Raw genomic sequence first — 27,488 nt, forward strand, 5'->3', positions numbered from 1 at the left:
CCCCTCCCTCCTCAATGCCCGGCCGGGCGTTGTTCCTCCTCCATCCCACGCCGCCCCTCGTCTCGCTTTTCCCTTTTCCCCAATCTCTTCATCTTATTCTTCTTCTTCCTTCTTCCCTTCTCTCCTCTTCCCTCCTCGTGTTTCTTTCCCCTCTTCCATCTCGTGTTGATCTTACCTATTTGATTGTTGGTACGATCATCTTCAAAAAAATAAATTCCTACTTCACATAGACAGAGTTTAATATAGTATGTCCTTCCCCTCATATACTCTCTCCTCCTCTTCCCTCCCTTGACTGCAACAGTCTTGATCTCTCCGTCACAAAGGTTGCTTCTTGCTTACCATTCGTTTGACTTCAGATACCGCAATCATGGGCTACAGCGACGTTGATCAATTGGCTATCAACACCATCCGTCTGTTGGCGGTAAGCATTTCCCTCACCCGGTGACAATTCTCGACGAAAGCAGCGCAATGCATTCCCTCGGATGAGATATCCTTTGTGTCGAGCAACCAGCTAATAGCCGTATAGGTTGATGCCACCTTCAAGGCCAACTCCGGTCACCCCGGTGCCCCCATGGGCATGGCCCCCGTGTCTCACGTTCTCTTCAACAAGTTCATGACCTTCAACCCCCAGAACCCCGACTTCCCCAACCGTGATCGCTTTGTTCTCTCGTAAGCTTGACCTGGCGTGCAGCACGCCGTCCAATCCCCCCCCGCACTTGCTCAACTGACACCCTGCCACACAGCAACGGCCACGGCTGCATGCTCCAATATGCTCTCCTTCACTTGTTCGGCTACAAGGTCTCTATGGATGACCTGAAGAACTTCAGAGTAAGCACTCTCCTAGTCTGAAGCGTCTCGCTTTCAGATTCTAACAATGGCGCCCATCTAGCAAATCGACAGCATCACCCCTGGTCACCCCGAGGCCCACGACACCCCCGGTGTCGAGGTCACCACTGGCCCTCTGGGTCAGGGTTTCGCCAACGCTGTTGGTTTGGCCATTGCCCAGAAGCACTCCGCTGGTGTCTTCAACAAGCCCGGCTACGAGCTGTTCAACAACCACACCTTCTGCTTCTTCGGTGATGGCTGCGCTATGGAGGGTATTGCCAGCGAGGCTGCCTCCATGGCCGGTCACTTGAAGCTCGGCAACCTGATTGCTATCTACGATGACAACCACATCTCCATCGGTATGGCCTACTCTTCAGCCTGACTATGAGGCGACCGTCTTGCATTTGACAGACCACTGACCTTGATTCTTGCAGATGGTGACACCAAGTGCGCCTTCACTGAGGACGTTACCAAGCGTTTCGAGGCCTACGGATGGCACACCGTCTGGGTCAAGGACGGTGACAACGACCTTGATGCCATTGAGGCTGCTATCCGCGAAGCCAAGAGCGTCACCGACAAGCCCTCCGTCATCCGTTTGACCACTACCATTGGTTTCGGCTCCAAGCTCCAGGGTACCGGTGGTGTCCACGGCAACCCCTTGAAGGCTGACGACATCGAGAGTGTCAAGCAGCGTTTCGGCTTCGACCCCAAGCAGAGCTTCGTCGTTCCCCAGGAAGTCTATGACCTCTACCACAAGCACGCCGCTGAGGGCGCCGCCGCGGAGCAGGAGTGGAACAAGCTCTTCGAGAAGTATGCTTCCGAGTACAAGTCCGAGCACGCTGAGCTCACCCGCCGTCTCTCCGGCAAGCTTGCCGAGGGCTGGGAGAAGAGCCTGCCCACCTACAAGCCCTCCGACCCTGCCGTGGCTACCCGTAAGCTTTCCGAGGCTGTCCTTGAGAAGATCCACGACGTTGTCCCCGAGCTCCTGTCTGGCTCTGCCGACTTGACTGGCTCCAACAACACTCGCTGGAAGAACGCTGTCGACTTCCAGCCCCCTGAGTACAACATCGGTGACTGGTCCGGTCGTTACCTCCGCTACGGTGTCCGTGAGCACGCCATGGCTGCTGTCATGAACGGTCTCGCTGCCTACGGCACTGTCATCCCCGCCGGTGGTACCTTCCTCAACTTCGTCTCCTACGCCGCCGGTGCCGTCCGCCTCTCTGCCCTCTCTCGCGTTCGCGCCATCCACGTCGCTACCCACGACTCCATCGGTCTGGGTGAGGACGGCCCCACTCACCAGCCTATCGAGACTCTTGCCCACTTCCGTGCTCTGCCCAACTGCATGGTCTGGCGCCCGGCTGATGGTAACGAGACCAGCGCTGCCTACTACTCTGCCCTGACCTCCAAGCACACCCCCAGCATTCTGGCTCTCACCCGTCAGAACCTGCCCCACCTCGAGAACTCCACCATCGAGAACGCTCTCAAGGGTGCTTACGTTGCCGTTGACGCTCCTGACGCTGCCGTCACCCTTATCTCCACTGGTTCCGAGGTCAGCATCTGTATCGAGGCTGCCACCTACCTCAAGGAGAAGCACGGCATTGCTGCCCGTGTCGTTTCCGTTCCCTGCTTCGAGGTCTTCGACGCCCAGGACAAGTCCTACAGACTCCAGGTCCTTCCCGATGGTATCCCCATCCTCTCCGTCGAGGCCCTCACCACCATGGGTTGGGAGCGCTACTCTCACGAGCAGTTCGGTCTCAACCGCTTCGGTGCCTCTGGTCCTTACAAGGAGGTCTACGCCGTAAGTCTTACCCCATTTTCCTGCTTGAATGTTCCGTCACTAATCCATTTCTACAGAAATTCGAGTTCACTCCCGAGGGCATCAGCAAGCGCGCCATCGCCACCATTGACTTCTACAAGGGCCACAAGGTGCGCTCGCCCATCAACCGTGCTTTCCAGCAGATTCTGTAGACGGCTTGTTTTAGCGACGTGATGACTTGTTACCTATATTTTCATGTTTATGGTTCTCATGGACGATGTTGATCCTAGGGCCTAGATGGCCCCTCAGGAGAAGTCCTATTTAACGAATGTCGGTTTAAGATAAAATGCACGATTTTCTATTTTGGTTACTTGAGGGTGTTGATGTAGTAGGGTTCGTTCTGTCAAGCCCATGTAGATTAAAATCGTATGGGGTAAGCCGGTCGGTTGACCCTTTCCCAATTGGGTCGTGTTCCAGAGCTCCGACTCAACGGACATGAGCGTCATTACTTATGACTTATCAGTTTCTACTCGATTGCATATTGCGAATTACCATGTCTAATAAAAATAATGAAGGGGAAAATCTTTTTGGTTGTATTCATCATCGTCAGATCATTCATCGATTATCATCCGCCCTAGGCGCCTCAAGACCGGAGGCCACAGATCCCAAAACAAGATAGAAGAATGAAACAAAAGTTTAAGTAATCTAGTTGAGAGCCTTGCGGGCGAAGTTGGGCAGGACGAAGCTGGCGCGGTGGATGTCCTGGTTGTAGTAGCGGCAGAGACGCTCCTCCTCCTCGCGGGTCCAGGAGCGGACGGGCTCCTTGACGTTGCGGGTGGCATCCTTGCAGCAGACCATGAAGCCGATCTGGCCGGAGGGGTAGGTGGGGATGGTGGTGTAGGCGTACTCGGCGACGGGGAAGACCTCCTTGCAGGCCTTCTTGAGGTCGGTGATCAGGGACAGGTGGAGCCACTGGTTCTCGGCTGTGGTCGGATAATTTGGTTAGCTTTCAAAGGGGTTTGGAATTGTGGAGTGAATCGAGAGATGATGGAGTATGGGAATGGAGCGGAAGGGGGGAAGAGACGAAAGGGGTACATGTAACAGGATACGGGGAAGAAAGGAAATCCGACAAGAAAATGAGAGAATAATGAGATGTCATGAGAGAGACAAGAAACAAGAGAGCGGAGACAAAAGGGGTAGGGTAAGAGAGGAGACCGGGCATGTGAAAGTGGGCAGATGAGAGCAAAGTAAAGGCGACGAACAACCTTGTGTGGTGATGACACCGCCCTCGCGCAGCGCATCGCGGAGGAGCTCGAAGTAAGGCTTCTGGAAGAGGCTCTCGGCGGGACCCTCGGGATCGGAGCTGTCGGTGATGATGACGTCGAACTCGTTCTGGCGCTGCTTGAGGAACTCGAAGCCATCGCCAACGTGGACCTTGACGTTGGGGTGCTGGAAGCCGATGCTCATGCCGGGGAGGTACTTCTTGGAGACACGGATGACGGCCTAGAACTGCATGAGCTGGAACGTCCCCTCTCATGGGAAGGTTGTATTGGTTGTCTGTACCTCATCGATGTCGCACAGAATGGCCTCCTCAACGGTCTCGTGCTTGACGACCTCACGGAGGACACCACCGTCACCACCGCCAATAACGAGGACCTTCTTGGGGTTGGGGTGGGAGTTCATGGCCAGGTGGGTGATCATCTCCTGGTAGCTATCATCGAATTAAGGTCAGTCCTGCAAGTGAAACCTGCCTTATAGAAGAGTGGGCTGCAAGGTAACACAGAGACAAAGTATGAAGGCCGGACGTACGAGAACTCATCGCGCTCGGTACACTGGATGACGTTGTCGAGAACGAGAACAGTGCCGTAGTCGCTGCTCTCGAAGACGAGAACGTCCTGGTACTTGGACTTCTCGTGGTGGAGAATCTGGTTAACCTTCAGGTTCATGGCCTGGCCAGGCCACATGTTGGACTGCTCGGAGAACCAGCCATCTGCAGAGCGCAAGTGGTTAGCGATGATGGGGCAATTCTAGTCATTATACATTGACACGAGGATTTTGATTGAGGTAGTAGGTGCACAGTCAAGCCAGCCCGAGCCTGCCTGGTCCATTGAGAGGTATCCAAGGACTGGTTTGGGAAGAGTCCCAACATAGGCGAGGTGGGGTAACTGAGCAGTGATGGAGGGGTGTTGGTGGTGGTGCGAAAGAACTTGCCCTTGATAGTGGGGTGAGTGATGTCGCTCATGGTGACGGATTGAGAAGTACGCGAAAAATGCGAACGAGAGAAAACAAAAGGACGAAGAGGAGAAGGTGAGTGAGGGAGTGAAGAGAACCGAAAAAGAAGAGAGGAAGAGGAAGAAGAAGAAGAAGAAGAAGAAGAAGAGGGACGGCAGAAAGACAAGAAGAAAGACGAGCGCATGCGGAGTGGGGGGTTTTCCAAATCCAGCGAGGGAAGAAAAAAAATAATGGAGGGGAAGTGCTGTCTGGACTGGTAAGTTAGTGGTAACTTCGAGTATGGTAAGTCAACTAACATAAAACTTGCTGTGGAAGTTTGAGTCCACTAAAACTAAATTTACTAGTACGTAAGATATTGGGCGTAATTGACTGTACCCGTTCGCCGTTTTCCTGGCCTTTGCTTCCCAAATTCTCTCTTCATTGTCCCGTTTTGGTCATTTTCTGGGATCAAGCTACAATACATTACATTGATCATCTCTTGGGGAACAGCTTAGGTGTTGTGAATGAGACCTGGATAAGAAAGCAGACATTCCACTCTGACATTGACCATTGTGTAAGAGATTCCATTCATTACCCATCACGAACAATGGCCGTCTCAGGCCTGTGCGCTGCTGCTGTTGGGGAAAAGGTAGTAGAACATGCCCTTTAGGCACTTGGGCAGCAGCATCCTCATGGCCAAAGCGACAAGATACACTCCAATCGCACTCCAATCGATGCATAGCTCAAGGGGTGTGTAAGACATGAGATTATTCGAAGTGCATTATCGTAGAACAGAGAAGGTCAATCAGCGCAGGGCAATGGCCGGACACTACGATTGGTCAAGGTCGCCTGGATCTGGAATCCATCCGACCTATCTAAACGCATCCATTACAGATCATGGATACAACCCCCCACGCTTGAACTACTCATAGGCACTCATAGGCAAAGCGGCACACGCAACACAACCGATTGCTTCTAGTTACTGTACATCGCAATCACCAAACGAATTCCTGCATTCTTCCTGGGCTACATTTCTTCCCCGTAGTGGTCCCCTTGGTATCGCACGTTACATTTACTCCTCACCACCCTCGAGAAGGCGGCCAGGCTTGGAGTTGAGGTACTCGTTGCTAAGAAGAAGAAGTTCAGTGTCAGCTTCTACTCATCCAGTCGCTGCAAAGGCGCGCATCAAGGAGAAGTTCCCCGTGGACGGGTGGAGGGAATACATACCGCTCAATAGCCCAGTTCATGAGGGCGTAGGCGGCAATGAAGGGAGGAGCGACGTAGAGGACCTGGTGTCTGAATCTGCGGAAGGTGTTGAAGATAGCGGCGTGACCGGCACCGGCGAGAGGGCGCTGACGGTTGGGAGAGAGGGAGTAGGAGGTGATACGCTGGGGAGTAGGGCAGCCTGGAATGATTCACGGTCAGCCACACCATTGTCGGCGGGTTGAGGTGACATCGCTTGTAATCGTCATCTTGAGCAGCATCCAGCATCGATTGGGGCCTGATCATCTGCGAATGAGGCATGCCATATTCCCAATCCAAGGTATGGTTGCCGCCCCAGGACGTTGTCTGCATCATCACGCTCGGAGAGAGGGTTCAAGAGACATACCGAGGTCACCCCACGTGCCGAGGAAACTAAAGCGACCACACGTTAGCGATTGTTCCTAAGTACCAATGCATCTCTATTCGCCGTCTATTCCATTGGGACAGGCTGGGCTCGAGGAGTTCCATAGACAAGGGCCGCACGATAGCCGTGCTCCGGAAAAGCTAGGGATCGCGGTGAGGGCACCAGCCCCAGAGGGAAGAACTCACATTCCGTTCTTAGGATCGAGATGACCACCCATTGTGAAAGTATGCGACGAGTTTCAGGGGATTAGGAAACGCGGAGTGGGAACGAAGATAGGACGAAGGTAAGGCAGAACAGAAGGGGAAGAAAGTCGAGGTTGGCTTTCGGACCGAAACGGGCGAAGGTCGAAGTCGAACGAGACCGCCCAGCACTAGTCCCGATCAGGACAGCCTGCGAAAAGCCTCCCGCGACATCATCTCCTCACATCCATTATTCAGTGCAGCGGGAATTGAGTACCTCGTCGAAACTTAATAGCTTCCATCTTGCTGCACCCCTCCCGTTTCTCGCTCCCAACAACACACCACCCACCATGTCAAACCGCTTCTTGTTCACATACGGAGCTCCCTTTGTGGGATTCTGGCTCCTCGGAGAATCCCTCTACGATGTCCGTGGCGGAACCCGCGCCGTCATCTTCGACCGGTTGTCCGGTGTGCAGGAGAAGGTCGTGAACGAAGGCACACACTTCCTCATCCCCTGGTTGCAGAAGGCGATCATCTACGATGTCCGCACCAAGCCCCGCCATATCTCGACCACCACCGGAAGTAAAGACTTGCAGATGGTCAGCTTGACCCTGCGAGTCCTGCACCGTCCTGATGTCCCGAAGCTGCCGGTGATCTACCAGGTTCGCAATCACCCCCCACCCCCCAGTATCTTGTTGACGCCTTTCTGACCACTGCGCTGTTTTTCTTTGTATAGTCATACGGTACCGATTACGACGAGCGTGTGCTGCCCTCTATCGGAAACGAAGTCCTCAAGGCCATCGTGGCCCAGTTCGATGCCGCCGAATTGATCACCCAGCGCGAGGCCGTCTCCAACCGCATTCGCACGGACCTGATGAAGCGGGCGGCCCAGTTCAACATCGCCCTGGAGGACGTCTCCATCACCCACATGACCTTCGGCAAGGAGTTCACGCGCGCCGTCGAGCAGAAGCAGATCGCGCAGCAGGATGCCGAACGGGCTCGCTTCATCGTCGAGCGCGCCGAGCAGGAGCGCCAGGCCAACGTTATCCGCGCGGAGGGTGAGGCCGAGAGTGCCGATATCATCAGCAAGGCCGTCGCCAAGGCTGGTAGCGGGCTGATCGAGATCCGTCGTATCGAGGCGAGCAAGGAGATCGCCAACACGCTGGCCAGCAACCCCAACGTGACATACCTGCCGGGTAACGACGGCAAGGAAGGTGGCAAGAACACAAGCCTTCTGCTGGGTCTGAGGAACTAAACACAGAAGTGGAAACCGATATGTAGTTCTGTTTGTCTGCCTAATTGTTTTATTTTTCCTCTTTTGACCCGGATGGATCTCTCGGGCGTGCATGATCTCCCTGGCGAAACTGATGTTGTTTGGTGTCTTCCCCTTCCTCTTCCTGTTTGACATACACCACCTTTCTTATCTCTTGTAGCAATAACATACACATTCTTCTCTCTCCCTCAATCCTCCAGATACGTCATCATCCAAGCATACACTCTTACAGTCCTGCGGACCAAGTCTTCACCAAAAGCACACCGTAACATTCCGTATATATTATCCAAGAAACCGTAAACAACAAAGAAAACCAACAGCCAAAACAGCAAGATATATAACGCAAACACACATGAAATATTCAATCCGCCAAGCGGCGATAGATATGCACCTGAAACCTCATATCCTCCAAGCCCGCCGCATCCCCCACACCATACCGCAGCCGCGCCGCATCGCGCCTCCACCAGCGCGAGTCCTGCGAGAACAGCCGATCCCACTTCCCCGCCGCGACGGAGAGCAGCGCATGATCCAGCAGGAATTTCATCGGATACTGTCGTTCCGACGTGCTGCTACTCGTCGACTCGCCCGAGCCACCGGCGCTGTTCTTCCCGAGTTTCAACGTAGAATAGCTACCGGGGCTGTCGACCACGAGCAGCACCGCACCCGGCCGCAGCATGTCCGTGAGCCGCAGCAGAAAGCCCGTGGCTTTGGCCATGGAGGTCGAAAACAGCTCGTTCAGCGTGAACATCAGCGTCACCAGGACGGGGCCGCTGGCAGTGTCCGGCTGTACCAGCCTCCGCAGCTCCTCCTCCGAGGCCGAAAGGACGTCCAGCTTCTGGAAGCCCACCTGGAAGCTGCTGCTCGGGGCCGGACCACGATTATCGGTCTGGCTTAGGCTGAGCAGCCCCGCGTCTCGATACAAAGGAGCGGGATGCGCGTCCGACCCCGCGACGGCGGGAGACCGGATGGTGGAGACCAGTCGGTCGACGATGGGCGACCAGTCCGCGATGTCGATGGCTGTGACGGAGAGCCGGTGGCGTTGTTGGTGTTGTTGTTGTTGTTGTTGTCGTCCATCGGGTGTCGACGATTCCTCGACCGTGGCAGTAGCCTGAGCCTCCGGTCCATTCGTCTCGTGCAAAGAGAGATCATCCACAGCAGCAGCGAGGGTTCGTGCTCCTTCTTGCTCTCCACTACTATCACCACCACCAGCCAGCTGCCCCCTCCTCCTCCTACCATCCCCAAAAACATCACTCCAATCCCTCCAAGCAGCTGCAAGGGCAACGATCTCAGCCCCCGCGCCGCCACCAATACAAACCACATGACCGCTAACCCCCTCCTCCCCCTCCTCCGCATCATCACCATCAACCGCCGAAGTAGTAGCGCCAGCAACCCGACCCTCACGCTTCAACAGCACCCCCAACAAAGCCCTAAAGATGCCCGCATAGCCCAACGCGCGCGACGAGCTCCAGCGCAGAGCATACGCACGCAGGAGCTCCTCATCGGCGTCCGTAAACGCCGAGTCGAAGTCCCGATTGTACAGATGCGACTTGATGGTCTGGATGAGGCCTTTGATGTCCAGTTGGGGCTGCTGCTGCTGCTGTTGCTCAGCTACTACAGCCTCGGCACCTTCACCGCCCGAATTACCCTCGTCACCCTCACCCTCACCCTCGCCATCGCCATCGCGTTTCTCAGAGCGACTGCTGCTGCTGCTAATGCTGCTAGGCACTCGATGCGTGAGCAAGGCCGCCTTGAAGACGTTCAGGAGCAGTTGCTGGAGGGTCAGCGGGATGGTCGCGGAGAGATCGATCTGATTTGCGGCGGCCGATTCAGCACCATGATTCTGCGGCCGGTGCTGGTGCTTGCCCCGAGTAGTTGTTGTACCCCTCGAAGATTTTTTGGGGTCGTTTTTGCTGCCGCCGCGACTCTGACTCTGGGAGGAGGCTTTCGCGGCCTTTTTGGAGGGGCCCATGTCTCGTGATAGTCGAGATCGGTTTTTTTTTATATCTATAAATATAGGTATACTACATGTGATATCGATAGCTTTCCTCCGATGCCAAGAGAGCGGCGGCTAGAAAGTTGAGTTTTTTCTGGTGTTCGGCGTGTGGGGCTCCCGGGTTCGGGGTACATCACAACTACAGATATATCTTCGACAAACCTCAAGCGTGAATCTTATAATCGATACCGGCGCATGTCTCCTCCAGTTGCTTCACACATCGATGAAATACGAGCCTGCAAGTACAAATGATGTCTTACACGGGAATGAAGGCCTAAAAGCTCCACCAAAACTAGTGCCGCAGAATGTACATTCATTGCAGCCGTAAGCGGCTGTTTCAGTATCCATATAAAGACTTCATGCTAGATTCGTCAGATAGAGCCTCCAGTCCATGAAAACCGACAGCAACCACCAGCTTCGACCAGCCAAGGAAAAATATCAAAATATCCCCTCCCTAATGTAAGTATGCCCGATAAGAACAAAAAGAACATCAGATGTCCCATGGAGGGATATGACGGTGAACAAGCCCTGCCCTTCCGAAATTGGGGGCCGGGATGAGATGGAGTGAGAAGGGAGGAGCTGAGAGAAGGTATGATGAAAAAACAGTTGGTAGCCTGGGGAAATAGCAAGCCAAGTTGATTGAACTGGCTCACAACTTGCAACAAGCCCGGAACGAGAGACATGAAATCTCGAAAAGAGGAAAAGGATAGAGCTTCATACTCTGACGCTTGCGATCACATGCCAATGGAAAGAAATTCGTCAGTTACCCCAACAACAGTAAAGGGGAACTTGATCAAGAAAATAAATGCGAAAGAGGAGAAAAGAAATGTGAAGAGGTAAGAGATCTTGCAAAGATCCCTGAGAAGCGAATCATGATCAGGTTGAATATGTACATGTGTCAATATTTGTGTCGAAAAAAGGGTGGTTTCATAATTGTGGCTCTTGTCGAACCCCGTGTTCATGCTGCCTGTCTTTGTCTTTGCTCCTCCAGAAGTGCATCAAACGACTGATCCGGTGAGATTTCCTTTTGGACTTTTCAGGCTCATCTTCAGGTGGCTTCTCTTCATGACTGAGTTTGCTTTTCTCTCCCTGGGAGCCAACAACGAGTTTAGAAAGGCTGGCAAGACTAGACCTCTTATAGCTGTTGGCACGGCTGGTGCGGCGACGCACAGCCTCAGAGAATGATGCAGAACGATCAGAGGACAGCCGAGGACGTCCGAAGAATGTGCCAGAGAATCTGTGGGGTGTATTCGTCGTCGTGGATGCACTGCTTGTGAGAGAAGGAACATCCTCAACTGACGTCTGTGGAAGATCCATGGACGGATTGTATGAAGGATTCGAGAGATTATGGTCACTTGTGGATGGTGTATTTATCGACCGAGGGGCATCCGATGAGCAGCCGGTGAAGTCGGGAGACGGAAAAGAGGAATTCGAGACAAGTGTGCTTCCCTGGAGAGACAGTGGAGGGATGTTATATGTCAGCTCCATTGGGGAGGTGGTAGGCCGAGTATCAGCAGCCATGAATCGCGGAGAGACGTCGGGACTTGTAGGAACAGGCATGCGGTGCTGCCATGATTCTTGCTCGGCGACATCGACTGAATCGCTCAGCGAATTAGAAAAGGGGTTGCCCGCATTCTGCAATTGATGGATAGGGTTTGATGCAGTACGAGATCTGAGGTCCTCTTGAATGGAGGAAGTAGCATCGGCAGTCGACATAATATGAGTTTCAGTTTCCTGAATCCCAAGACCAGTATGAGGTTGGTCACGGACCTCGTCAACCACAGGGTAGGCAGTAAGTGTTTCAGAGCTGCTTTTGCTTTCCTCGGACCTACTCTCAGCATCATCACGCGAAGTTGAGATGATGACCTGTGAGAGCGGGCGCTCAATATTTTCAGCTGGAGACTCGCTCGTAGCAGCCAAGAAAGCATCCTCTTCTTCTTCATAAAGCACATCTGGATTCTCCAATGTCGAAGTATTCACGAATCGGTTGTTTCCCAGAAAACTGCGGTCAAAGGGTGGCATTTCAGGTGCACTCTCCGCACGGCGATGATAACGCATCTCTGGACCGACAAATTCACCTCGCCTACCACCACTATACATGCGCTTGGTAGCTGCCGAGAAACCACTTTCCGCAACACGACCAGAGTGCATGTCAGGCGTATTGAATGGCCCCAGAGCTGCATCCAAGTCGATGACAGGACTGAGAGCATCGTTTTGGGTTGTCTGTTCATAGAAGCTCCTTGGCTTCCACGAATGCTCCAGAGATGGTACATTTGAATCATGAGATGTGGGACGACGAGCGTCTGGTGTAGCAGGATTAGTAGGCGTGCGGATAACAACAATGGTATCATCATCAAAGTCCACGTCTAGTCCCGATCCAAGGTCGGAGTTGGTTCTCGTAATCACAGGGGCGGGGACAGAAGGCTGAATGTTCTCACTCATGTCCTTCTTCGCATGGCGCTTGGCCTTGCCTCTGGTTAAGATGGCACCGGCCCATGAGCGCACCTTCTTCTGCCGTTTTTTCGCCTTCGAGATCCTCTTATGTGTATCGAAAGAATCTGAAGACTCGCGGGCATCACGATCAGAGATATCCGAAGTGCTTCCCGTGTTGCTGGACGAGGATGAACGTCTTGACGAGCCCGCAAAATGATCTAGAATTCCCGAAGAAAAGCTTTTGCGGTTCCGAGAATGGCCCGCTGCGGATAGCGGTCGCTTCAAAGATGAGGTATCCCCAATGGCTGAATCCATGTGCTGATCGAGCATTAGAGAAGCATCGGCAGTCCTGGGCCTAGGCTTGGGCTTCTCGTTTGAGAAAAGCTTGGGCTCAACTGCAGAGCTCATCTCGACAACGCCACTGTTTCTAGTGGAGAAGTCGGGATCCGATGCGCTCGTGGGTGCAAGAAATTTAGGCGACTGTTCAGGCGAAGCATAACAAGGTGAAGGGATGGTAGTCTCATCGCTTGATTTGACGGGAGTCGGGGGTTCTGTCTCAACAACGATTCGAGGGGACGCAGGTGGCGAATTTCGATATAGTATGGCAGCCGATTGTGATGCAGGTCGCGTGGGCTCGTCTGAAGCATGATGCTCTCGCATCGGATCTGCCGGCATACAGGGAGCGCTTTCGACAGTGGGCTTAAGGTCCAGTGCATTTGAGATTGCTGTCAGGTCCACGCTAGAGATAGCAGCTGAGCGTCGGTGGGCATGACGCCGCTTTCCTTGGCTGCCTGCACCGAAGCCGAGACCTGGAGCAGGAAGTTTGGCAGGTGTCGAGCCTGAACTCTCATCGTTGCCTTGGATGGCCTCTACGGGTCCAGGGATGGCTAAACGATCCCCACCCACAAATTCGCTGCATCGTCGCCGATGACCACCTGGTCTATTCATTGGGAGATTCGGCATTGACGGCTGTGCAGAGTGGTTAAACCCTGGATTGAACGAGAAAGCCGGAAGGGGCGGGGGAGTCCTGCGTCTAGTCGCTGGAGCTTCCGACACCGTATCGCCAGGGTCTCGTGCCGGGAAGACAAAGGGTGGGTTTGGGAGCGGAGTTGACATGGTCAAGTTGCGGCGGCTGTGACCGACAGGTGACCGATCGATGGGTCGAAGATATTCGGAGAATGCTGGAGTGATTGGGTGCTGCGGGGGTAGAGATATCGAAGCCATGATGACCTGCTGATACTATGTAATAACTAGATATTGCAGATATATACGGCCAGCCCCGTGGTTTGCAAATGAGTACAGTTGATGTAGCCCAAGCACACAGGGACCTCCAGACCGATGCGACTTCCCTAGTACGCTTTGGAAAGCCTGACTTTGGCTGGAGGTCTTTATTTGCACATCGAGACCATCGAATACCCCAGTGAGCCACAGATCCAACAAACTTGATATTAATGAATGAGGTGGCAGTAAGAGAACCTCGTGATGATGAAACGGTCGAAGGCCGAGGGTTGAAGGTAGCGAAATGAACCGAACGGCGGCTAGACAGGAGCCTTCTCAACTAATCCGAGTTTAATCAAGACTGGCAGACTCTCTTGAGGAGGAAAATCCGCAGCAAAAAGTCGTAATTAACTCGAGTTGGAGAAGCGTGCAGGCGACGAAGGGGATTGTTGTTATCGTAAGGAGCGGACGGCCACGGGAACGGGCCACGGACGAGGAGGATGAGCGGAAGACTCGGCGGAGGGGGAGGGATAAACGAAGGAGGATAGTGAATATAGATGAGGAGCGGAAACGCAACGGGGGTGAAGAAAGCGAAGGAGGGCAGAGAGGAGGAAGTCGGAAAGAGAGTGAGAGAGGGAGGGGGGGGGAGGAGGAGGAGGACGAGGAAAAGAGGGAGGATCAACCTAGGAAGAGAGGGAAAATGAAGTCGAAGGAAGGAGAGGAAAGGCTGAAGTGCAGCCAAAGGCTTGGTGGTGGAGAGAGAGGAGGAGACGGCGACGTATGGAGGAGGGCGGCAGGGGTTGATTGGCTGCTGGTCACCCGGAGGGGCCGCACCCGTACCTAGTACCGAACTGATACATCGTATTTACCAGGGCCGTCCGATCGCCCGCCCTCCAGTCAGCAACTTAGCGCATGGAGAGGGGATGGAGTCGATGGAGGGATGGCGAACGAACCACCTGCACCTCCCGGTAAAGAACGGAGCCCGTATCAATGAATGGTATCGGTCTTTACTCCTTGTTTCCTAGCCTCAACTAAGTTACTAGGTAGTAGCCTCAAAGCAAAGACTGACACCGGTCAGTGCCTGTACTGTACCTTCCTAACTTACTAGTGAGTACTGCTAAATTAAGTTGATGGCCTAGTAACACCATTGTCTTGTCGAGAATTCACCAATTCGAGCCAGCGATGATATGGGGAAATTGCACGCCTCTCCCACTGCGGAGTTGGCGGATGGATGCGTTCTCCATCTAGCTTGTAGATGAATTTACCAAGATCCACCACACCACCACCACCACCACCACTACTACGTACTAGTCTGCAGGCTCCCTTATCCTCCTCTTCTCTGCTTGGGGCATGTTCACGGTATCCCTCTCAATCGGTCCCTTCTAGATCTTACGAATACGGAGCTGGCCGGAAGAACTCTTACTTCAGCACCGTTGCCAGCAAGCCTAGATCGATAAGTCGCTGGAAATCACCCGTATCGGGCCAGATGAACGACGTCACGACCATCGACGGCTATCCGAGTACGATGCGCAATCCTTGGTTGAGACAAAAGCCTGATCCCTCCATGTGTACACAGTAAGCCGGCGAACACCAAGAAGGAGGCAAGACAAGTCCCCACAACATCCGACAGGTTGAGAATCAGGGTTCTGGCATGAGCATAATTAATCTAAGTACTCATATTACATAGTATGAACAGTTGGGAGCAGTGGTCAATCAGAGAAGACTATGCTAATGATTGCGAAACGGTTGATATCCGACCCTCCTGCGAAGTGAATGGGTGGTCCGGTCGGAAGTCATGTATGACTATTGTTTCAATGCAATTGATTACTTTTTTTAATGTTGATGGTGGTTGTTGATCAATCCCTAATAATAATAATGTCACTACTGTACGGGAGTACGGGAGTACCGGGCGAAAAGAAAAAACCCCCCTCCAGGCATCAACGGATTTCACTAATCCGTCCGTACCTGAGCCGGACCTCCAATCAGCAGCGGTAGACAGGGGATTGAAATCTCGCTTGTCTCGGTGGAGGAAGGCCGAACGCCACCCACTAGACGCCTGCCGCTAACTAAATCCGGTGTTAGTTTAATTAGCGCTCTGGATCTCCCCTTGATTGAATGAGAAGAGCGAGCGAGAGAGTCCTTGTCCGCAACACCGATTATTATCATTGCTAACAGGTGATCCTTGCCCAAAGGTTGACACGTCTTGACTTCTGACCAGGGGAAGAGGGAGGCGGAGGGATGAAACATCTCACCTGGAAAAGAAGAAAAAAAATCCGGGACATCCCCGGAATTCGTCCAGTTCCTCAACAGACATCCAAGAATAGTTCTTCTGCGCTATCACCGTCGTTCTTCCATTCTTAGGGGGGGGGAGAGATCTGCTTTGATGTTGTCTGAGGTCTCCCGAGCCAGCCCGCGGGCTTCAGGTTCTCACGGCGCCAACCTACCCTTGTCTTGTTACTGACCAAACTGGGCTTGCGCAATCGTTCCTGAGCGCCGCACGGTAGTAGTCTAGTCAGGACTAAAGAGAAACAGGAACCCCTGGTCACTGCCAATAAGCTTCCTCCATCCCTGCGGTCTTATCGTGTTTTCTTACCCAGTCATCACCTACTGCGCGCTAGGTCTCGCCAGGGATGTAAGGCACACGTCATGCTTATTATTGGCTACTGAGCTTGCTATCCCTCTTCCAGGACTGGGCACGGATTATCAAGGTTTCTGAACTGTTAATATGTGGCCCAGGAATAATAATGTCATGCTTTGGCGCCCTATATGCTAGACATATCATTCAAGATTATCACTTGTTCTTAGCCATTTCGGCCGATCATAGTTTGCGTCGAGGGGTTGCCGCCTGAGGGCTAAGAAGCAGTTATGCATACTGTGTACTGTAGTCGACAGAGACTCAGTACACCAAAACAGGATAAAAGGATTACGAGACCGTCAGCTATGCATCATGGTCTTTCAGCTCGATCAAAGTTCTGGTTAAGCGATTGCGATCCATTACTACAGGCTGACACAATAGACTTTTGTAGGAACCTTGAAGGTTATACAACCTAGGTACCTAGTCTTTTGAGCCGGGGGGCGGTTCTCTCTTTTAAGTGGACGGGGAGATTCCCCATGGCGTGGAGAGATTACCAATGATTCTTGTGGACAACAGCAACTGAATCATGGAGAATCACTTCCGTTGTTCTACTATGGACTTCGTAATCAAAGACTTCAATCTGGTCTCTTTCTGCCAGACAGTTGGCAAGGCAATTGCCTCTCTTATCGCACCTTACGACGATCTGCAGGAGCCTGACCTGGCCTATTCATTGGTGCAAGAAACACCGCCGATAGTCCCGAATCGTCGTTCTGCAGACGGCCTTATCCTTAGGAAGACAAAGGAGCGTACTCCGTACTAGTCTGAGTGTAAGAAATACAGTGGTGAATGAGCCACAACTAAACACTGTACTCCGTCCTAACTCTGTAGTGGAAGATCAAAGACCCTGGGCAAAGGATAAACCGCGTGTCCCATGGAATCGACACAGAATGACCCATCAGAGGAATATTCACCTTGCAAAAAGCGTGACTTGACAAGCCACCAAAGGGCAAGGGACAGTTCACTCTACATTGACCATCTACGGAGTACAGCAAGTTGGATTCCATACTGCAAAATCAGAGGCCCAGACCTATTCATACCAAGTCACGAGGTCGCAATGGTAATATATAGGTATGGCCACGGCCCACGAGACAAACGATTTCGACTCAAGTCTTCTCTCGTATTCCGAATTCTGAGACATTACGATCGGGATCAAGAACTCATTTGCCCAGGCGCCTTACCGACAGTTCCGGTAGTGTGTCTGTGTTTGTGTCTGCCAGGCACAAAGAAGGGGGGGGTGGAAGACATCCATCATCATAAACACAAACTTCAAAAAGCTCCTCTGCTGGAACGCAAGGCACTAAGGAGGGAATTCCTTTCCATTGTCTCGCAAAAAAGAAAAGTTTCGTCAACACTAACTTCCGTAGAATAAATATCCATCTCTCAACCTCTTGCATCCACTCCACCTGTCTCGCTACATTACGGTCCACAGCGGAATGCGGAGGGCAAAAACCTTAGAAAAAGTTTTTGTCTTTTCTCAGGTTCTTTGTGCCGAGGTCCCCGGGTTTTCTTTTTCTTTGACTTTTGACCTTGGGGAAATCGGCGCCGATCGATCCCATTTTTTTAAGGCAAAAAATCATTTTCGTGCCTTTTTGGGGGTTGTTTCCAGAAGTTAACTTCCATTCCATGGGTTCAGCCACATTGGAAACCCGATCGGTCCACTTATTTTCTTGTCGCATGTATCACCCGCAGCGGCGAAGAAACTATTCAAACTGTACGGAGTATACTTTACTTAGGTATTCCTGTGGGGTTGTGCTCTGGACGTAACTGGAAGACTTTAGGAATGCGAATGGGAGTAAAGCAAAACTAAATGTCATGCCATTTGCGACACAAATGGTTCTCGGAGATTTTTTTTTTCTCCTAGGTCACGTCAGGATCATCAGAGGCGTTTTACCAAGGGTCTGGTCTTGTCAAACGAGGCTGGCCCTATAGTCAATGAGTAGCGAGACTCACTGTGTCACGATGTCTGGTGCCAACGTCGCTCATCGACGATGCTCTGTTACAAGGACTACTTCTGCTTTGCTTCAAAGACGCCCGGAAAGAGCCCCAGATTGCCATTTGTGTAGAATGATGAGCGTTGACGGCTTAAGATGAACCTTCCTTACGTGGCTCTGGACATAAACATGGAGATAATGGTTCATACTGTTAGAGAAGGTCTTGTCTGGAATGGTCAGGGGTAACAAACAATTCAAATATTACTCCATTCGAGGCAGGGCCCTCCGTGGCATTTCACTTACCGGGATATACCAGTTGATAGACGGCTGCGCATGTGAAATTACCTTCTGACATTGGGTTGCTGGGCTCTTGTGGTTTCAGCCGACAGTGGTGTTACAAATGATGGCTAAAGGTAGTTTCAGAAGACTCCAAACCACGCAGGGCGTATGAAAATAATTGAAGTTCAATGGAGACTTCACTGACTCGCTTCTGCTAGATCTCAGACAGGTGCCGGATTAATGTCAGATCTCAGTTGTATCATGTGCACATCATGAAATGCTTGCTCACATATGCATCATTGAAGATAGATTTCAGTGAAGGACCAGAGCTCTGAAGCAGCATTCACTAGACCAACCACTCTCCCAGTAGCCTTGGAATAAGGCATGCTATTGTCCCACAATATCTCCTATACAAAGACAACAAGCTCAGCCCAGCATGCTATCCACCTGACTTGAAGTTTCGTGCTGCTAATGAGATAACAAAAAACATACGTGAAGAAACACGCTCAACGCTCAAATGCCAAAATCAAAATTCGTTCTCTTGCTACGCTTCGACAGCGCCAGGAGAGATAGCAAGAATGACTACCAGAGTAGCTACTATTAACGCTGCAGCGACGATGGCGATCAGCCCAACGCTGCCACGACTGGCCGGGAACTTGCCCCGGATGATCCAGTACTGGCTCTCAAAATAGCGGTGAAAGCCAACCAGGAGGATGAGAATGGCAACGCCGATAAATGTGGTTCCTAGCGGCTTCCCGATGCTGCGGAGCCGCTGAGCGGCGGACGATATAGCGACACTGGCGGGATCGATATTAAGGGTTTGGGACGACGGATCCACTCCAGTCACATTTCCCGTGTTATTCAAACGGAACAGCTGGGTTACAGCTATTCCAATGGATGCAAACGCCAGCGAAGTTCTCAGCCAGGCAAGGAATGTACGCTCTACAAACATGTCAGACTGCTAATGTCGCGAATTTTGGAAGCTGAAACGAGACGGGAACTAGACACAAACGCACCCAAAGCAAGATGATCTCGGGCAACACTGCCCTTATTTTCTAGCTCTAAGCTGCCGTACTTCTCGGCCACTCGCCGGTACCAGGAGGCGTGCGGCTCCTCCGCATCCGACTGGGATGCCTGTTGATCGGTTGGTCTTGCATCTCGCCGTTCCGGTATCCCGGCATGGCTATTCACGGACCCCGTTTCGCGGTTCCTGAGCCCTTCCGTAGATTGATAATTTCGCCGGGATGAATCGCTGTTCGAAACGATGGGCGTGCATTCATTGACTGGGTAGGATTGGCCGTGACTAGGTGTCGCAGCCGGCCCTTGCTCTGCGCTCGGAGAAGACATGCGGTGTGGCTCTCCTCGAGACGAACGAGGGGATGAAGGACTGTGTGTGAGAGAAGAGTCACCAGGCTTTTGGGTGCTTTGTGTGGTCAAATCGGAGGGTTCCATGATGGTGTGCTCACGGAGGCGCAGGGTTCATATAGCCTAGGGCAAGCTGTAATTAAGCAGACGCAGAAGAGTGGATAAATAGTAGGATCAGAAGTTCCCCAGCTTTCGGAAGTTCTCAACGGCTGTGATGGCGGTTAAAGAACCTCTATATGAGGTTGTAGACACGAGAAATTTGGTCCTTGAGATGGATCTCTCTAGCCAAATATTCAAGCAACTCGTTCCTTCACCCCCTCACCCAGCATCGCGCGTTGTTTTGGCGAAGTTACAACTTTTGTCGCTCTCTTAAGCAGCGCTACTAGTGACTACCGTACCACGCGCCCCAAGCCTGAAGTGGAATAGCTGGCTCTTTGCCTCCAAGGGACCGAATGGCCTTTGTCGATCACATGGTGATCCTCTCCGAAAGCACTAATCTTCCTTTGGGTAAAGCGTCATCGGCCTAGCCTCTGTCAAACGATCAGAAAAGGCGGTATGATTCTGCCACGTGACCAAACTCATCCACATAGCCATCGTTGGCGGGCGGTGGCAGATGACCGTCACCTTCGAAAGTGCACCATCCATTAGTAGTATCGTCGTTCTTCTTGGCCTTTCTTACCCGCCATCTCACTATGGCCTCAGAGGTCTCCGTGCCGAGTCTGGCACCCAAGCCCAAGATTGACTTGTCCAAGAAGCTTTCAGAGCTTCGAGCGAGCAAGAGCAAGTCGAGCACAGCACCCTCCAAAGAGCCCGCACCAGTCACCCCGCCTCTACCTAGCCCTCCCGACCTCACCTCCCACCAATATACCCGGCCGGTCCGTCGAATCCTATCACGAAATGATCACGAACTCTTCCTCTCTTCCCCTACATACAGACTGATCCTCGGTTTCATCTTCGGACTCTCCGATTCCGTACGAGGACGGGCGACAACCGAAGCTGGCAAGCCTTCTCCCACCATCACCAAAGTACAGTCCGTGGTCGACCAAATACGCTCACTTCTTGAACGCCACCCTTCCCTCGACCAGAACGGCTCGCGCTTTGGTAACCCAGCATTCCGCGATCTGTTCGACGATGTCGCGAGACAGAGCGAGGCATGGCATCGAGACATATTCGGGTTCGAGGACCCGGCCCTTCTCGAAGAGGCATCTACATACCTTATCAACTCGTTAGGGTCGCGGGATCGACTCGATTACGGCTCTGGTCACGAGCTGAACTTCATGATGTGGCTACTATGTCTCCGCCAGGTGGACCTGTTTTCGAAACCCGACTTCCCTGCGATCGTCTTCCACGTGTACGTTAGTTACATGCGGTTGATGCGCGACATTCAGACCACATACTATCTCGAACCCGCCGGGTCCCACGGTGTCTGGGGTCTGGACGACTACCACTTCCTGCCGTTCCTGTTCGGCGCCTCGCAGCTCGTGGCCCATCCCTACATCACCCCGCTGTCGATCCACAACATGGCGGTGCTCGAGGAAGAAAGCGACAATTTCATCTACCTGGATCAAGTGCGGTGGGTCGACAGCGTGAAGACCGTGAAAGGGCTGCGCTGGCACAGCCCCATGCTAGATGACATCTCGGGGGCCAAAAATTGGAGCAAGATTGAAGGCGGCATGAAGAAGATGTTTGTCAAGGAAGTTCTGGGCAAGTTGCCCATCATGCAACACTTCCTTTTCGGTAGCCTTCTGCCCGCCGCGCCTGGGATGACGGAGGTCACCGATGACATGGAGAGCGAGGAGCACGACCACGAGCACGAACACGGTCCTGGCCATGATCACACCAATCACCTGGATTGGTTCGGCGATTGCTGTGGCATCAAGGTCCCCAGCACGGTTGCTGCGGGAGCCGAGATGCGGAAACGAGGGGGAGGATCAGGGCTACGCCCGATTCCGTTCGATTGAAACCCATGTTTCATGCCACAGAGCACGAACCATGGCCCTTGAGGGACAACTAGGAGATAACATTATGATATCAATAGCATGAAATAGCATGAAACGTCAAAAAGCATAGAACATAGTCTGCCAATAATGACAATCGCGCCACTGGTGGCATTTAACCATCTCGCTTTTCGATTCATCAGACCGTATATATCAGTAGCTCCAGGCCACTATATCCATTGAATAGCTAGTAACATTGAACCGTAGGCCATAGTCTCAATTACCGAATTCCTGGATTACTTCTTTGCGCATGATCACCTGACCCGACTCTAAAGCGGCAAGGCAAAATTACCCCCGGCCCAGCTAATCACCTTGATTATCTACCAAGTTCAACTTCAACCATACCATCGGTTAAATTTTTCAAACAACCCACCCCGAATCATGTTTCAAAGTTAAACACACTTTTCCTGGAAAAAGACAGTCCCAATCACCCCTCTGTCTAAGACAAGCCCCCCTCCCCTATGCCGGCCGACGAGTATTCGACGCCCGGCGGAGGCGGTAAGCTCAAGCTGAAGGGCTCCAAGATCGCCGATGGCCGCGTAGAGAAGAAGAAAAAGAAGAAGAAGCAAAAGGAAAACGAGACCAAAAAGGCTTCTCCCGAAGCGGACGCAGAGCAGCAGCAGCAGCAGCCGCAGCAACCAGACGAAAATGAGACCACCACCACCACGCCAAGAGATACGTCTCGTGCCCCCGATGAAGCTGATCATCCCGAGGAATCATCACCGGACGTTGGCTCGGCTGGCAAGACCGAGGCGGAGAGAAGGCATGAGGAGATGAGGAAGAGGAGGGTAAGTTTTCGCCGCTCTCTTATCATTATCCCATCGATCAGCCATTATCGTCTTGCACCACCTTCATTCCTTTTTGATCTATACCCTCCCTCCCTCCATCCCCCATCCACCCAAGTGTAGCTAGCTATCACAAACCAAAAAACCCCCCTTTGCACCTTAAAGTCGCACGCCATCCCCATACACCGGGGCAACAACAACAACAACAACCACCACCACCACCAAATAAACCCCATGGACGACAGCCAACTAACTCCACCTCCCACAGCTGCAAGAACGCCTGAAACGGGAAGGGGTCAAAACGCACAAGGAGCGCGTGGAGGAGCTCAACAAGTACCTCAGTCGATTGAGTGAACACCACGATATGTACGTGATCCGCGCCCTCTTCCTTCTGTGTCCCTCAAGGCTTTTCCGTGTTTACCTGCCCTCGGTGCCTTTACTTTCTTGCTACTAACCAACACATTCCTAACTTTGCACTATACAGGCCCAAGATTGGACCCGGTTGAATCGCTACAGTACTCCAAGGATGGGATTGGGTTCTGTTATTTATTTTGTGGTTGATGTTTTTGTTCGTGTCTGATAACAGCAATACTGGTTGTACTACTTACAAACTTTCTCGTGGGGGTTTTTTTTGGTGCCTCTCTTTTAGATGATTGTGATTTGAATTCCAAGGCACCTCCTACCTACCAAGGCAACTTTTAACCTCGCTCAAAGCATGGTTGATGAGGATGGGGGTCGGAGCTTGAACAGAGCACTACCTACCTAAGCACCAAGGTTGCTGTCATATGACAAGTGCTACGTTGTGCACGCTCACTGGCTGGAGCAGACGAGGTAGTAGGTACCTGACGGAGCTACCGTACTGAGCTGGCACAAGACCAAACTACCACGTCCATGCTCCAACGCCGATCACTTGCGTACCTCATTCAATCTTGCTTGATGGGTGATATACAGAGAATGCCTACGGGGTATGTGACGATGCTGCCTTTCACAGCAATGAATAGACTCACTTTTGCTGGGAAATATCAATTCTATCCAAGCTGATAAACAGAAAAAATCAAAGCTGTCTAGCGACGTATTCAACCACCTTCTGAAGGCCTAATGGCGGGCACAGCTGCCACAACCTGCGATGAGCATTGATTCAAAGAAAGAAAGTAATCATTCACAACTCCAGAGGTAGTCTCAACGCCAGGCGTACAATATCAAAGATAAAAGACAAAAATGTGAACAAAACTCCCCCAAAAGCCTTGCTTATAAACCGCCAGGGTGCGAGACTGTCCGTGCAGTAACGGCGGAGCCCCCCAGCCAATGTGATGATTAGAGAAAAAAACAAGAAACTCCGCCTTGCAAGAAATAGTATGGGCTGAAGAGAGACGAAAAAACACCGTGCTAATCGATATATGACGATGCAGCGGAACGAAGAGGAATGTTGATTAAATGAGGTAATTGGGGCGTGCCGGGCGAAACCTCATACGCCCTTGATGACGTGGGTGCGCTCGCTGTTCAGCTTATCGGCATTGCGGGCATGCGACTCCTTCTTGCAGTCCTCCAGGCCGGTACAGGAGTGGGCTTCCAGCATGCGGTGCTTGGAGCAGTAGTGGCCATTGCAGAAGCTGCAGTCGCCGACAATGCGTTGAGCGGCTTCCTTGCACTCCTTGAAGTTGCAGCGAGGCTTGCGGGGCGCCATGATGGAATTAAGGGTGGCAAGAACGGGGCGGAGTCAAGAGGAGTCACCGGAGTAGGGACAGCCGATAAGCGCTTGCGTATGCGGCGTGCAAATTGGCGCTGGTTGGGAGAGATCGCTGGTTGTCAACCGTGGGTGTGATGCGGGTGGTTGAAAGGAACCTGATGCAAGCTGCTGAAGCCTCAAGATGAAGAGAAGTACTGCCTCCTTTAGAAGAAGTAAAGGGTGACGTGGAGATAGTTGGTCGGTGGAGAGAGCTGTTAGGAGAGTCCCGGGGCGTGGTAGATAAGGAGTAGTAGATAAGAAGGGCGGTCTATATATAATCACCGGAGCAGACAGATGTGGCTGGACTGAAAGCAAGACCGTTGTAGGGACGGGAACAGCAAGGGTAGGTGGAGGAAGAGGGTGGAAGGAGGTGAGGCAGGTGAGGCAGAGTCAGGTTGAGTGGTGTGAGAAAGAGGGAGAGGACAAAGAGGCAGCGAAAGAGGTTTATAAATGAATTAGTAGGTGGCAGCGGCGAAACTGCAGCGCAAAGTCAATTTATAAATCGGGTAGGGGAACGGGTGTGATTGCGAAATCGGGTTGGGGAGGGAGAGAGGAGTGGTCAGAGGGGGTAAGTTAAATCGGTAGGTAGGTATGAATGACCTGCTGAGTCACTCAATAATATTAACTAGTTAGTTAACTAACTAATAACCAACTAAGTAACTGAATTAACTCAATAATGGAGGTGCAATGCGCTGATCCAGCCTGAGGGAGAAAGAGGAGAAGGAGGAGGCAGCGATGAGGAGTAGGCGTGGTTAGTTAGGCATAGGCATAGGCATAGGCATAGGTGTAACATCCACTACTTACCAACCTTACCATCTTTACCTTAAAGCATTCAATGTTATTTCCCTTTTAGTTGTTAGAAGGATTTCACTAAGTATCGATCGGGACGGGGATTCGTCGCCCTTTCCTTAATTTTAGGCGCATCCGATTAGTCTAGATACTGACTACTGACTACTACTAGGTAGAAACTGACATTACTTGACTATACTACTACTACTACTACTACTACACTACTAAACTGACCGACTTCTTGACAGACCAGACAGACAGACTGAAACTGAGATTCAAGACTCTCTCCTCTCTGTCAGGGCTGGCTCCGACTGGAAGGGACGACGAGGCCGGGTGGAGGCAAATCAAGTAAGTGGAGCCAGAAGCTTCTGGGATTCTTTAGGATTCCGGGCCTTCTGCCCTTCTTTCTTTCTCTCCGTCTCTCCGTCTCTCCCTCTCCCGGGCCATGTCAGATTACTACTGCATCGGGGCGAGGCAAATGTTCCCAACCGTCTTGCCTCTGCCGGATGCGCACGAGGCTTTCTTCGGTACCGTTTTTCTCACTCACCTTTTTTTTTTCCCCTTATTTCGTTTTATTTCATATTATTTTAATTTTCTCTTTCTTCAGACCGACCGGCCGGGTGACAAACGAAACAGTGACGAAGAATGGGGAAAAGAAAATTCTAACTTAAGGTCGATAGACGATAAAAAATGGGTGTCATACACGACATCTGGGCTGGCATACCTTTTTACACCTCATCCGCTCATACGTGTCCACCCTAGGGTGTAGACAAGGCATGAGTATACCTGTACCCCGATTTCTCACAACACCACTCAAGTTAAATTACTGCCCATCCATAGGTTCCCTAATTTGCCGACCACAATCCTGAGGACTATATGTAGTTTGCTCTCAAGCATGGCATGGCATGGCATGGCATAGCATAGCATATAGCATGTCGCCATCCATGGCGCAATCGGCTGCACATAGTCACGATAAAGTTAGTATGCCGAGTTCATGGTAAGTTAAGTCAATTGAATCGGTTAGCTCCTACTCTGTAGATCCATCCGAGTCCTAGGTATCTACAGTACGTACAGTACACACTCCTCCCCATTGAGAAGGGAACTGGTCTCAACGGCTGCATATAATCCTGGTCGCAACAGCCAGGTACCTTCGCTTCGTCCTCTTGTAAGTTGTCACATCCCAACCTGTTCTGAGCCCATAAGTATGACCAGGGGCCGAGGCGAGGGAGAGGGGGCCGCTGTCCCCCCGGGCTTGTGGCCGAAGTCTGTGCACGCCAGAGGTGTAGCTGCTTCCGAAGTAGCACCACAGCGCCAACAACTCCTTTTCTACTCCCAACCCTTGAACATTTAGATCTTGCGCTGATCTGCACACCTCGCTTATGGTCAGTTACTTGTACCATGGCCGATCAGCCAAGCCAGTCACGTGAAAGAGACGACATGCCGTACAGACTGCCAACTTGCTCGATATTCTTGGGTTCATGACCTCAGAACCAGGCACATCCGCAGTGTGCTTATGTGTGAGGTAACCCACATCAGGATCTTTATGTTGGCTCTGATGACGAGAGAGAATGGAACAACATATTGTTGAAATTCCTGGGATTGGCGGGCAATGCGCAAGGCAAAGGCAAAGGCAAAGGCAGTGTTGCTACCATGCATGCACCCATCCTGTTGCAGCTTATCTGGTAGTGCTACCTCACTTGCTGCCTGGCACCCATGAGACACAACGTCCATGCAGCGACATCCTGGATCCATGTACCCCAAAGTTAAGGGTGCACAGCAATGATGAAGTACATGTACCAACCCTTTTCTTTATTTATCGACCCCTTCCTCTCCTCCTCTGTTGTCCCTTCTTCATAGATGTTACGCTTCCATAGTGAGCCTGACCTGGACTAACCGATACCCTGAGAACTGTGGTGCATCGAATCATTCTCACCACCATTAGTTGCTTACTGTCAGAGAATCGTCTTCCTATAGGGGGCGTTTGCATGATAGCGAGTACCTAATATCTTTGCCCTGTTTCTTCTCTTCACTTTCTGTCCAGGGCGGAGAAAGGATGATTAAGCTATGTTGGGACGATCAAGACCACCACCACCTGCAGTGCACTGCACTGTTACCCCATACTTTCCCTCCCCAACCATCCAACTCTTAGCTTTCCCCTCCCACATCCACACCCACACCCACACCCACACCTCTTGGGCAGGATCTCCTCTTAAAGTAGACGGTAGAACACTCCGCCAGCACAACCACCAACCTACTCTCCCGCCAACAGCAAATGTGTGTGCGTTGGTGAGTCCAAGTTCAAGTTCCCTTCCCTTGGATACACATCAATGCACGGTCTATCAGAACCACCTCGATTATACTCTGCTTAACAATTGGTCTTACAATTCGCAAATCGCCCTCCTTCCTCCTCTCGGGCTAAATTGACAGTGACATGCACAAAGCTATAGGTAGAACTGAATCCCCCCC

At 52.0% G+C, this 27,488-nt stretch overlaps 11 protein-coding genes across 11 annotated transcripts; 5 read left to right on the top strand and 6 right to left on the bottom strand.

Annotated features, from left to right (window-relative positions):
• The first annotated feature begins 10 nt into the window (after positions 1 to 10).
• tktA (transketolase tktA) lies at positions 11 to 2,958 on the top strand. Its single transcript, XM_025587880.1, has 7 exons — positions 11 to 245; positions 357 to 421; positions 527 to 669; positions 744 to 828; positions 890 to 1,184; positions 1,260 to 2,623; positions 2,680 to 2,958. The coding sequence occupies exons 2-7, from the start codon at positions 368 to 370 to the stop codon at positions 2,791 to 2,793; spliced, it is 2,055 nt and encodes a 684-aa protein (XP_025436130.1). The 5' UTR covers positions 11 to 245; positions 357 to 367; the 3' UTR covers positions 2,794 to 2,958.
• Positions 2,959 to 3,286: 328 nt separating this feature from the next.
• BO95DRAFT_458021 (spermidine synthase) lies at positions 3,287 to 4,823 on the bottom strand (the record flags this gene model as incomplete). The annotated part of the gene is made up of 5 exons (XM_025588516.1): positions 3,287 to 3,564; positions 3,844 to 4,084; positions 4,145 to 4,292; positions 4,391 to 4,571; positions 4,793 to 4,823. 5 exons carry the CDS (start codon positions 4,821 to 4,823, stop codon positions 3,287 to 3,289), a joined length of 879 nt encoding a protein of 292 aa, XP_025436131.1.
• Positions 4,824 to 5,568: 745 nt separating this feature from the next.
• On the bottom strand, positions 5,569 to 6,719 carry BO95DRAFT_519348 (ubiquinol--cytochrome-c reductase subunit 8). The gene is made up of 4 exons (XM_025592036.1): positions 6,605 to 6,719; positions 6,402 to 6,427; positions 6,020 to 6,197; positions 5,569 to 5,919 (listed from the first exon to the last, which is right to left on the bottom strand). Exons 1-4 carry the CDS (start codon positions 6,634 to 6,636, stop codon positions 5,865 to 5,867), a joined length of 291 nt encoding a protein of 96 aa, XP_025436132.1. The 5' UTR covers positions 6,637 to 6,719; the 3' UTR covers positions 5,569 to 5,864.
• Positions 6,720 to 6,845: 126 nt separating this feature from the next.
• On the top strand, positions 6,846 to 8,069 carry phb1 (prohibitin subunit PHB1). Its single transcript, XM_025592037.1, has 2 exons — positions 6,846 to 7,260; positions 7,335 to 8,069. The coding sequence occupies exons 1-2, from the start codon at positions 6,949 to 6,951 to the stop codon at positions 7,851 to 7,853; spliced, it is 831 nt and encodes a 276-aa protein (XP_025436133.1). The 5' UTR covers positions 6,846 to 6,948; the 3' UTR covers positions 7,854 to 8,069.
• A 163-nt stretch (positions 8,070 to 8,232) lies between these two features.
• BO95DRAFT_426437 (25S rRNA (uracil2843-N3)-methyltransferase) lies at positions 8,233 to 9,840 on the bottom strand (the record flags this gene model as incomplete). Its single annotated transcript, XM_025584754.1, has 3 exons — positions 8,233 to 9,056; positions 9,123 to 9,479; positions 9,516 to 9,840. The coding sequence occupies 3 exons, from the start codon at positions 9,838 to 9,840 to the stop codon at positions 8,233 to 8,235; spliced, it is 1,506 nt and encodes a 501-aa protein (XP_025436134.1).
• Positions 9,841 to 10,791: 951 nt separating this feature from the next.
• BO95DRAFT_458025 (putative cell wall proline rich protein) lies at positions 10,792 to 13,521 on the bottom strand (the record flags this gene model as incomplete). Its single annotated transcript, XM_025588517.1, has 6 exons — positions 10,792 to 12,996; positions 13,036 to 13,049; positions 13,071 to 13,164; positions 13,204 to 13,237; positions 13,265 to 13,330; positions 13,352 to 13,521. 6 exons carry the CDS (start codon positions 13,519 to 13,521, stop codon positions 10,792 to 10,794), a joined length of 2,583 nt encoding a protein of 860 aa, XP_025436135.1.
• Positions 13,522 to 17,050: 3,529 nt separating this feature from the next.
• BO95DRAFT_47045 (uncharacterized protein) lies at positions 17,051 to 17,560 on the top strand. Its single transcript, XM_025589519.1, has one exon. It carries the CDS (start codon positions 17,205 to 17,207, stop codon positions 17,517 to 17,519), a length of 315 nt encoding a protein of 104 aa, XP_025436136.1. The 5' UTR covers positions 17,051 to 17,204; the 3' UTR covers positions 17,520 to 17,560.
• A 1,000-nt stretch (positions 17,561 to 18,560) lies between these two features.
• Positions 18,561 to 20,121, bottom strand: BO95DRAFT_47087 (uncharacterized protein). The gene is made up of 3 exons (XM_025589541.1): positions 19,377 to 20,121; positions 18,650 to 19,302; positions 18,561 to 18,574 (listed from the first exon to the last, which is right to left on the bottom strand). Exons 1-2 carry the CDS (start codon positions 19,810 to 19,812, stop codon positions 18,905 to 18,907), a joined length of 834 nt encoding a protein of 277 aa, XP_025436137.1. The 5' UTR covers positions 19,813 to 20,121; the 3' UTR covers positions 18,561 to 18,574; positions 18,650 to 18,904.
• Positions 20,122 to 20,359: 238 nt separating this feature from the next.
• Positions 20,360 to 21,835, top strand: BO95DRAFT_448574 (serine/threonine-protein phosphatase 2A activator). Its single transcript, XM_025587881.1, has one exon. It carries the CDS (start codon positions 20,418 to 20,420, stop codon positions 21,684 to 21,686), a length of 1,269 nt encoding a protein of 422 aa, XP_025436138.1. The 5' UTR covers positions 20,360 to 20,417; the 3' UTR covers positions 21,687 to 21,835.
• A 96-nt stretch (positions 21,836 to 21,931) lies between these two features.
• On the top strand, positions 21,932 to 23,324 carry BO95DRAFT_486824 (DUF1754-domain-containing protein). The gene is made up of 3 exons (XM_025590469.1): positions 21,932 to 22,510; positions 22,776 to 22,873; positions 22,992 to 23,324. Exons 1-3 carry the CDS (start codon positions 22,184 to 22,186, stop codon positions 23,011 to 23,013), a joined length of 447 nt encoding a protein of 148 aa, XP_025436139.1. The 5' UTR covers positions 21,932 to 22,183; the 3' UTR covers positions 23,014 to 23,324.
• Positions 23,325 to 23,972: 648 nt separating this feature from the next.
• On the bottom strand, positions 23,973 to 24,191 carry BO95DRAFT_377609 (AN1-type zinc finger protein; the record flags this gene model as incomplete). The annotated part of the gene is made up of 1 exon (XM_025583268.1): positions 23,973 to 24,191. The coding sequence occupies one exon, from the start codon at positions 24,189 to 24,191 to the stop codon at positions 23,973 to 23,975; it is 219 nt and encodes a 72-aa protein (XP_025436140.1).
• Positions 24,192 to 27,488: the final 3,297 nt, after the last annotated feature.

Source organism: Aspergillus brunneoviolaceus (assembly GCF_003184695.1).
Source record: "Aspergillus brunneoviolaceus CBS 621.78 unplaced genomic scaffold BO95scaffold_137, whole genome shotgun sequence".
Classification (NCBI taxonomy): domain Eukaryota; kingdom Fungi; phylum Ascomycota; class Eurotiomycetes; order Eurotiales; family Aspergillaceae; genus Aspergillus; species Aspergillus brunneoviolaceus.

Bases quoted from the DNA above. Each gene is read 5' to 3' on its own strand.
- tktA (XM_025587880.1), top strand. From the start codon at position 368: ATGGGCTACAGCGACGTTGATCAATTGGCTATCAACACCATCCGTCTG. The intron at 1,185-1,259 runs GTATGGCCTACT...TGATTCTTGCAG, and splicing joins TGACAACCACATCTCCATCG to ATGGTGACACCAAGTGCGCC. The intron at 2,624-2,679 runs GTAAGTCTTACC...CCATTTCTACAG, and splicing joins CTTACAAGGAGGTCTACGCC to AAATTCGAGTTCACTCCCGA.
- BO95DRAFT_519348 (XM_025592036.1), bottom strand. From the start codon at position 6,636: ATGGGTGGTCATCTCGATCCTAAGAACGGAAT. The intron at 6,428-6,604 runs GTGAGTTCTTCC...TGGTCGCTTTAG, and splicing joins CTCGATCCTAAGAACGGAAT to TTTCCTCGGCACGTGGGGTG. The intron at 6,198-6,401 runs GTATGTCTCTTG...GAATCATTCCAG, and splicing joins CGGCACGTGGGGTGACCTCG to GCTGCCCTACTCCCCAGCGT.
- phb1 (XM_025592037.1), top strand. From the start codon at position 6,949: ATGTCAAACCGCTTCTTGTTCACATACGGAGCTCCCTTTGTGGGATTC. The intron at 7,261-7,334 runs GTTCGCAATCAC...TTCTTTGTATAG, and splicing joins AGCTGCCGGTGATCTACCAG to TCATACGGTACCGATTACGA.
- BO95DRAFT_47045 (XM_025589519.1), top strand. From the start codon at position 17,205: ATGGTAATATATAGGTATGGCCACGGCCCACGAGACAAACGATTTCGA.
- BO95DRAFT_47087 (XM_025589541.1), bottom strand. From the start codon at position 19,812: ATGGAACCCTCCGATTTGACCACACAAAGCACCCAAAAGCCTGGTGAC. The intron at 19,303-19,376 runs GTGCGTTTGTGT...ACATGTTTGTAG, and splicing joins CCGAGATCATCTTGCTTTGG to AGCGTACATTCCTTGCCTGG.
- BO95DRAFT_448574 (XM_025587881.1), top strand. From the start codon at position 20,418: ATGGCCTCAGAGGTCTCCGTGCCGAGTCTGGCACCCAAGCCCAAGATT.
- BO95DRAFT_486824 (XM_025590469.1), top strand. From the start codon at position 22,184: ATGCCGGCCGACGAGTATTCGACGCCCGGCGGAGGCGGTAAGCTCAAG. The intron at 22,511-22,775 runs GTAAGTTTTCGC...CACCTCCCACAG, and splicing joins AGGAGATGAGGAAGAGGAGG to CTGCAAGAACGCCTGAAACG. The intron at 22,874-22,991 runs GTACGTGATCCG...TGCACTATACAG, and splicing joins TTGAGTGAACACCACGATAT to GCCCAAGATTGGACCCGGTT.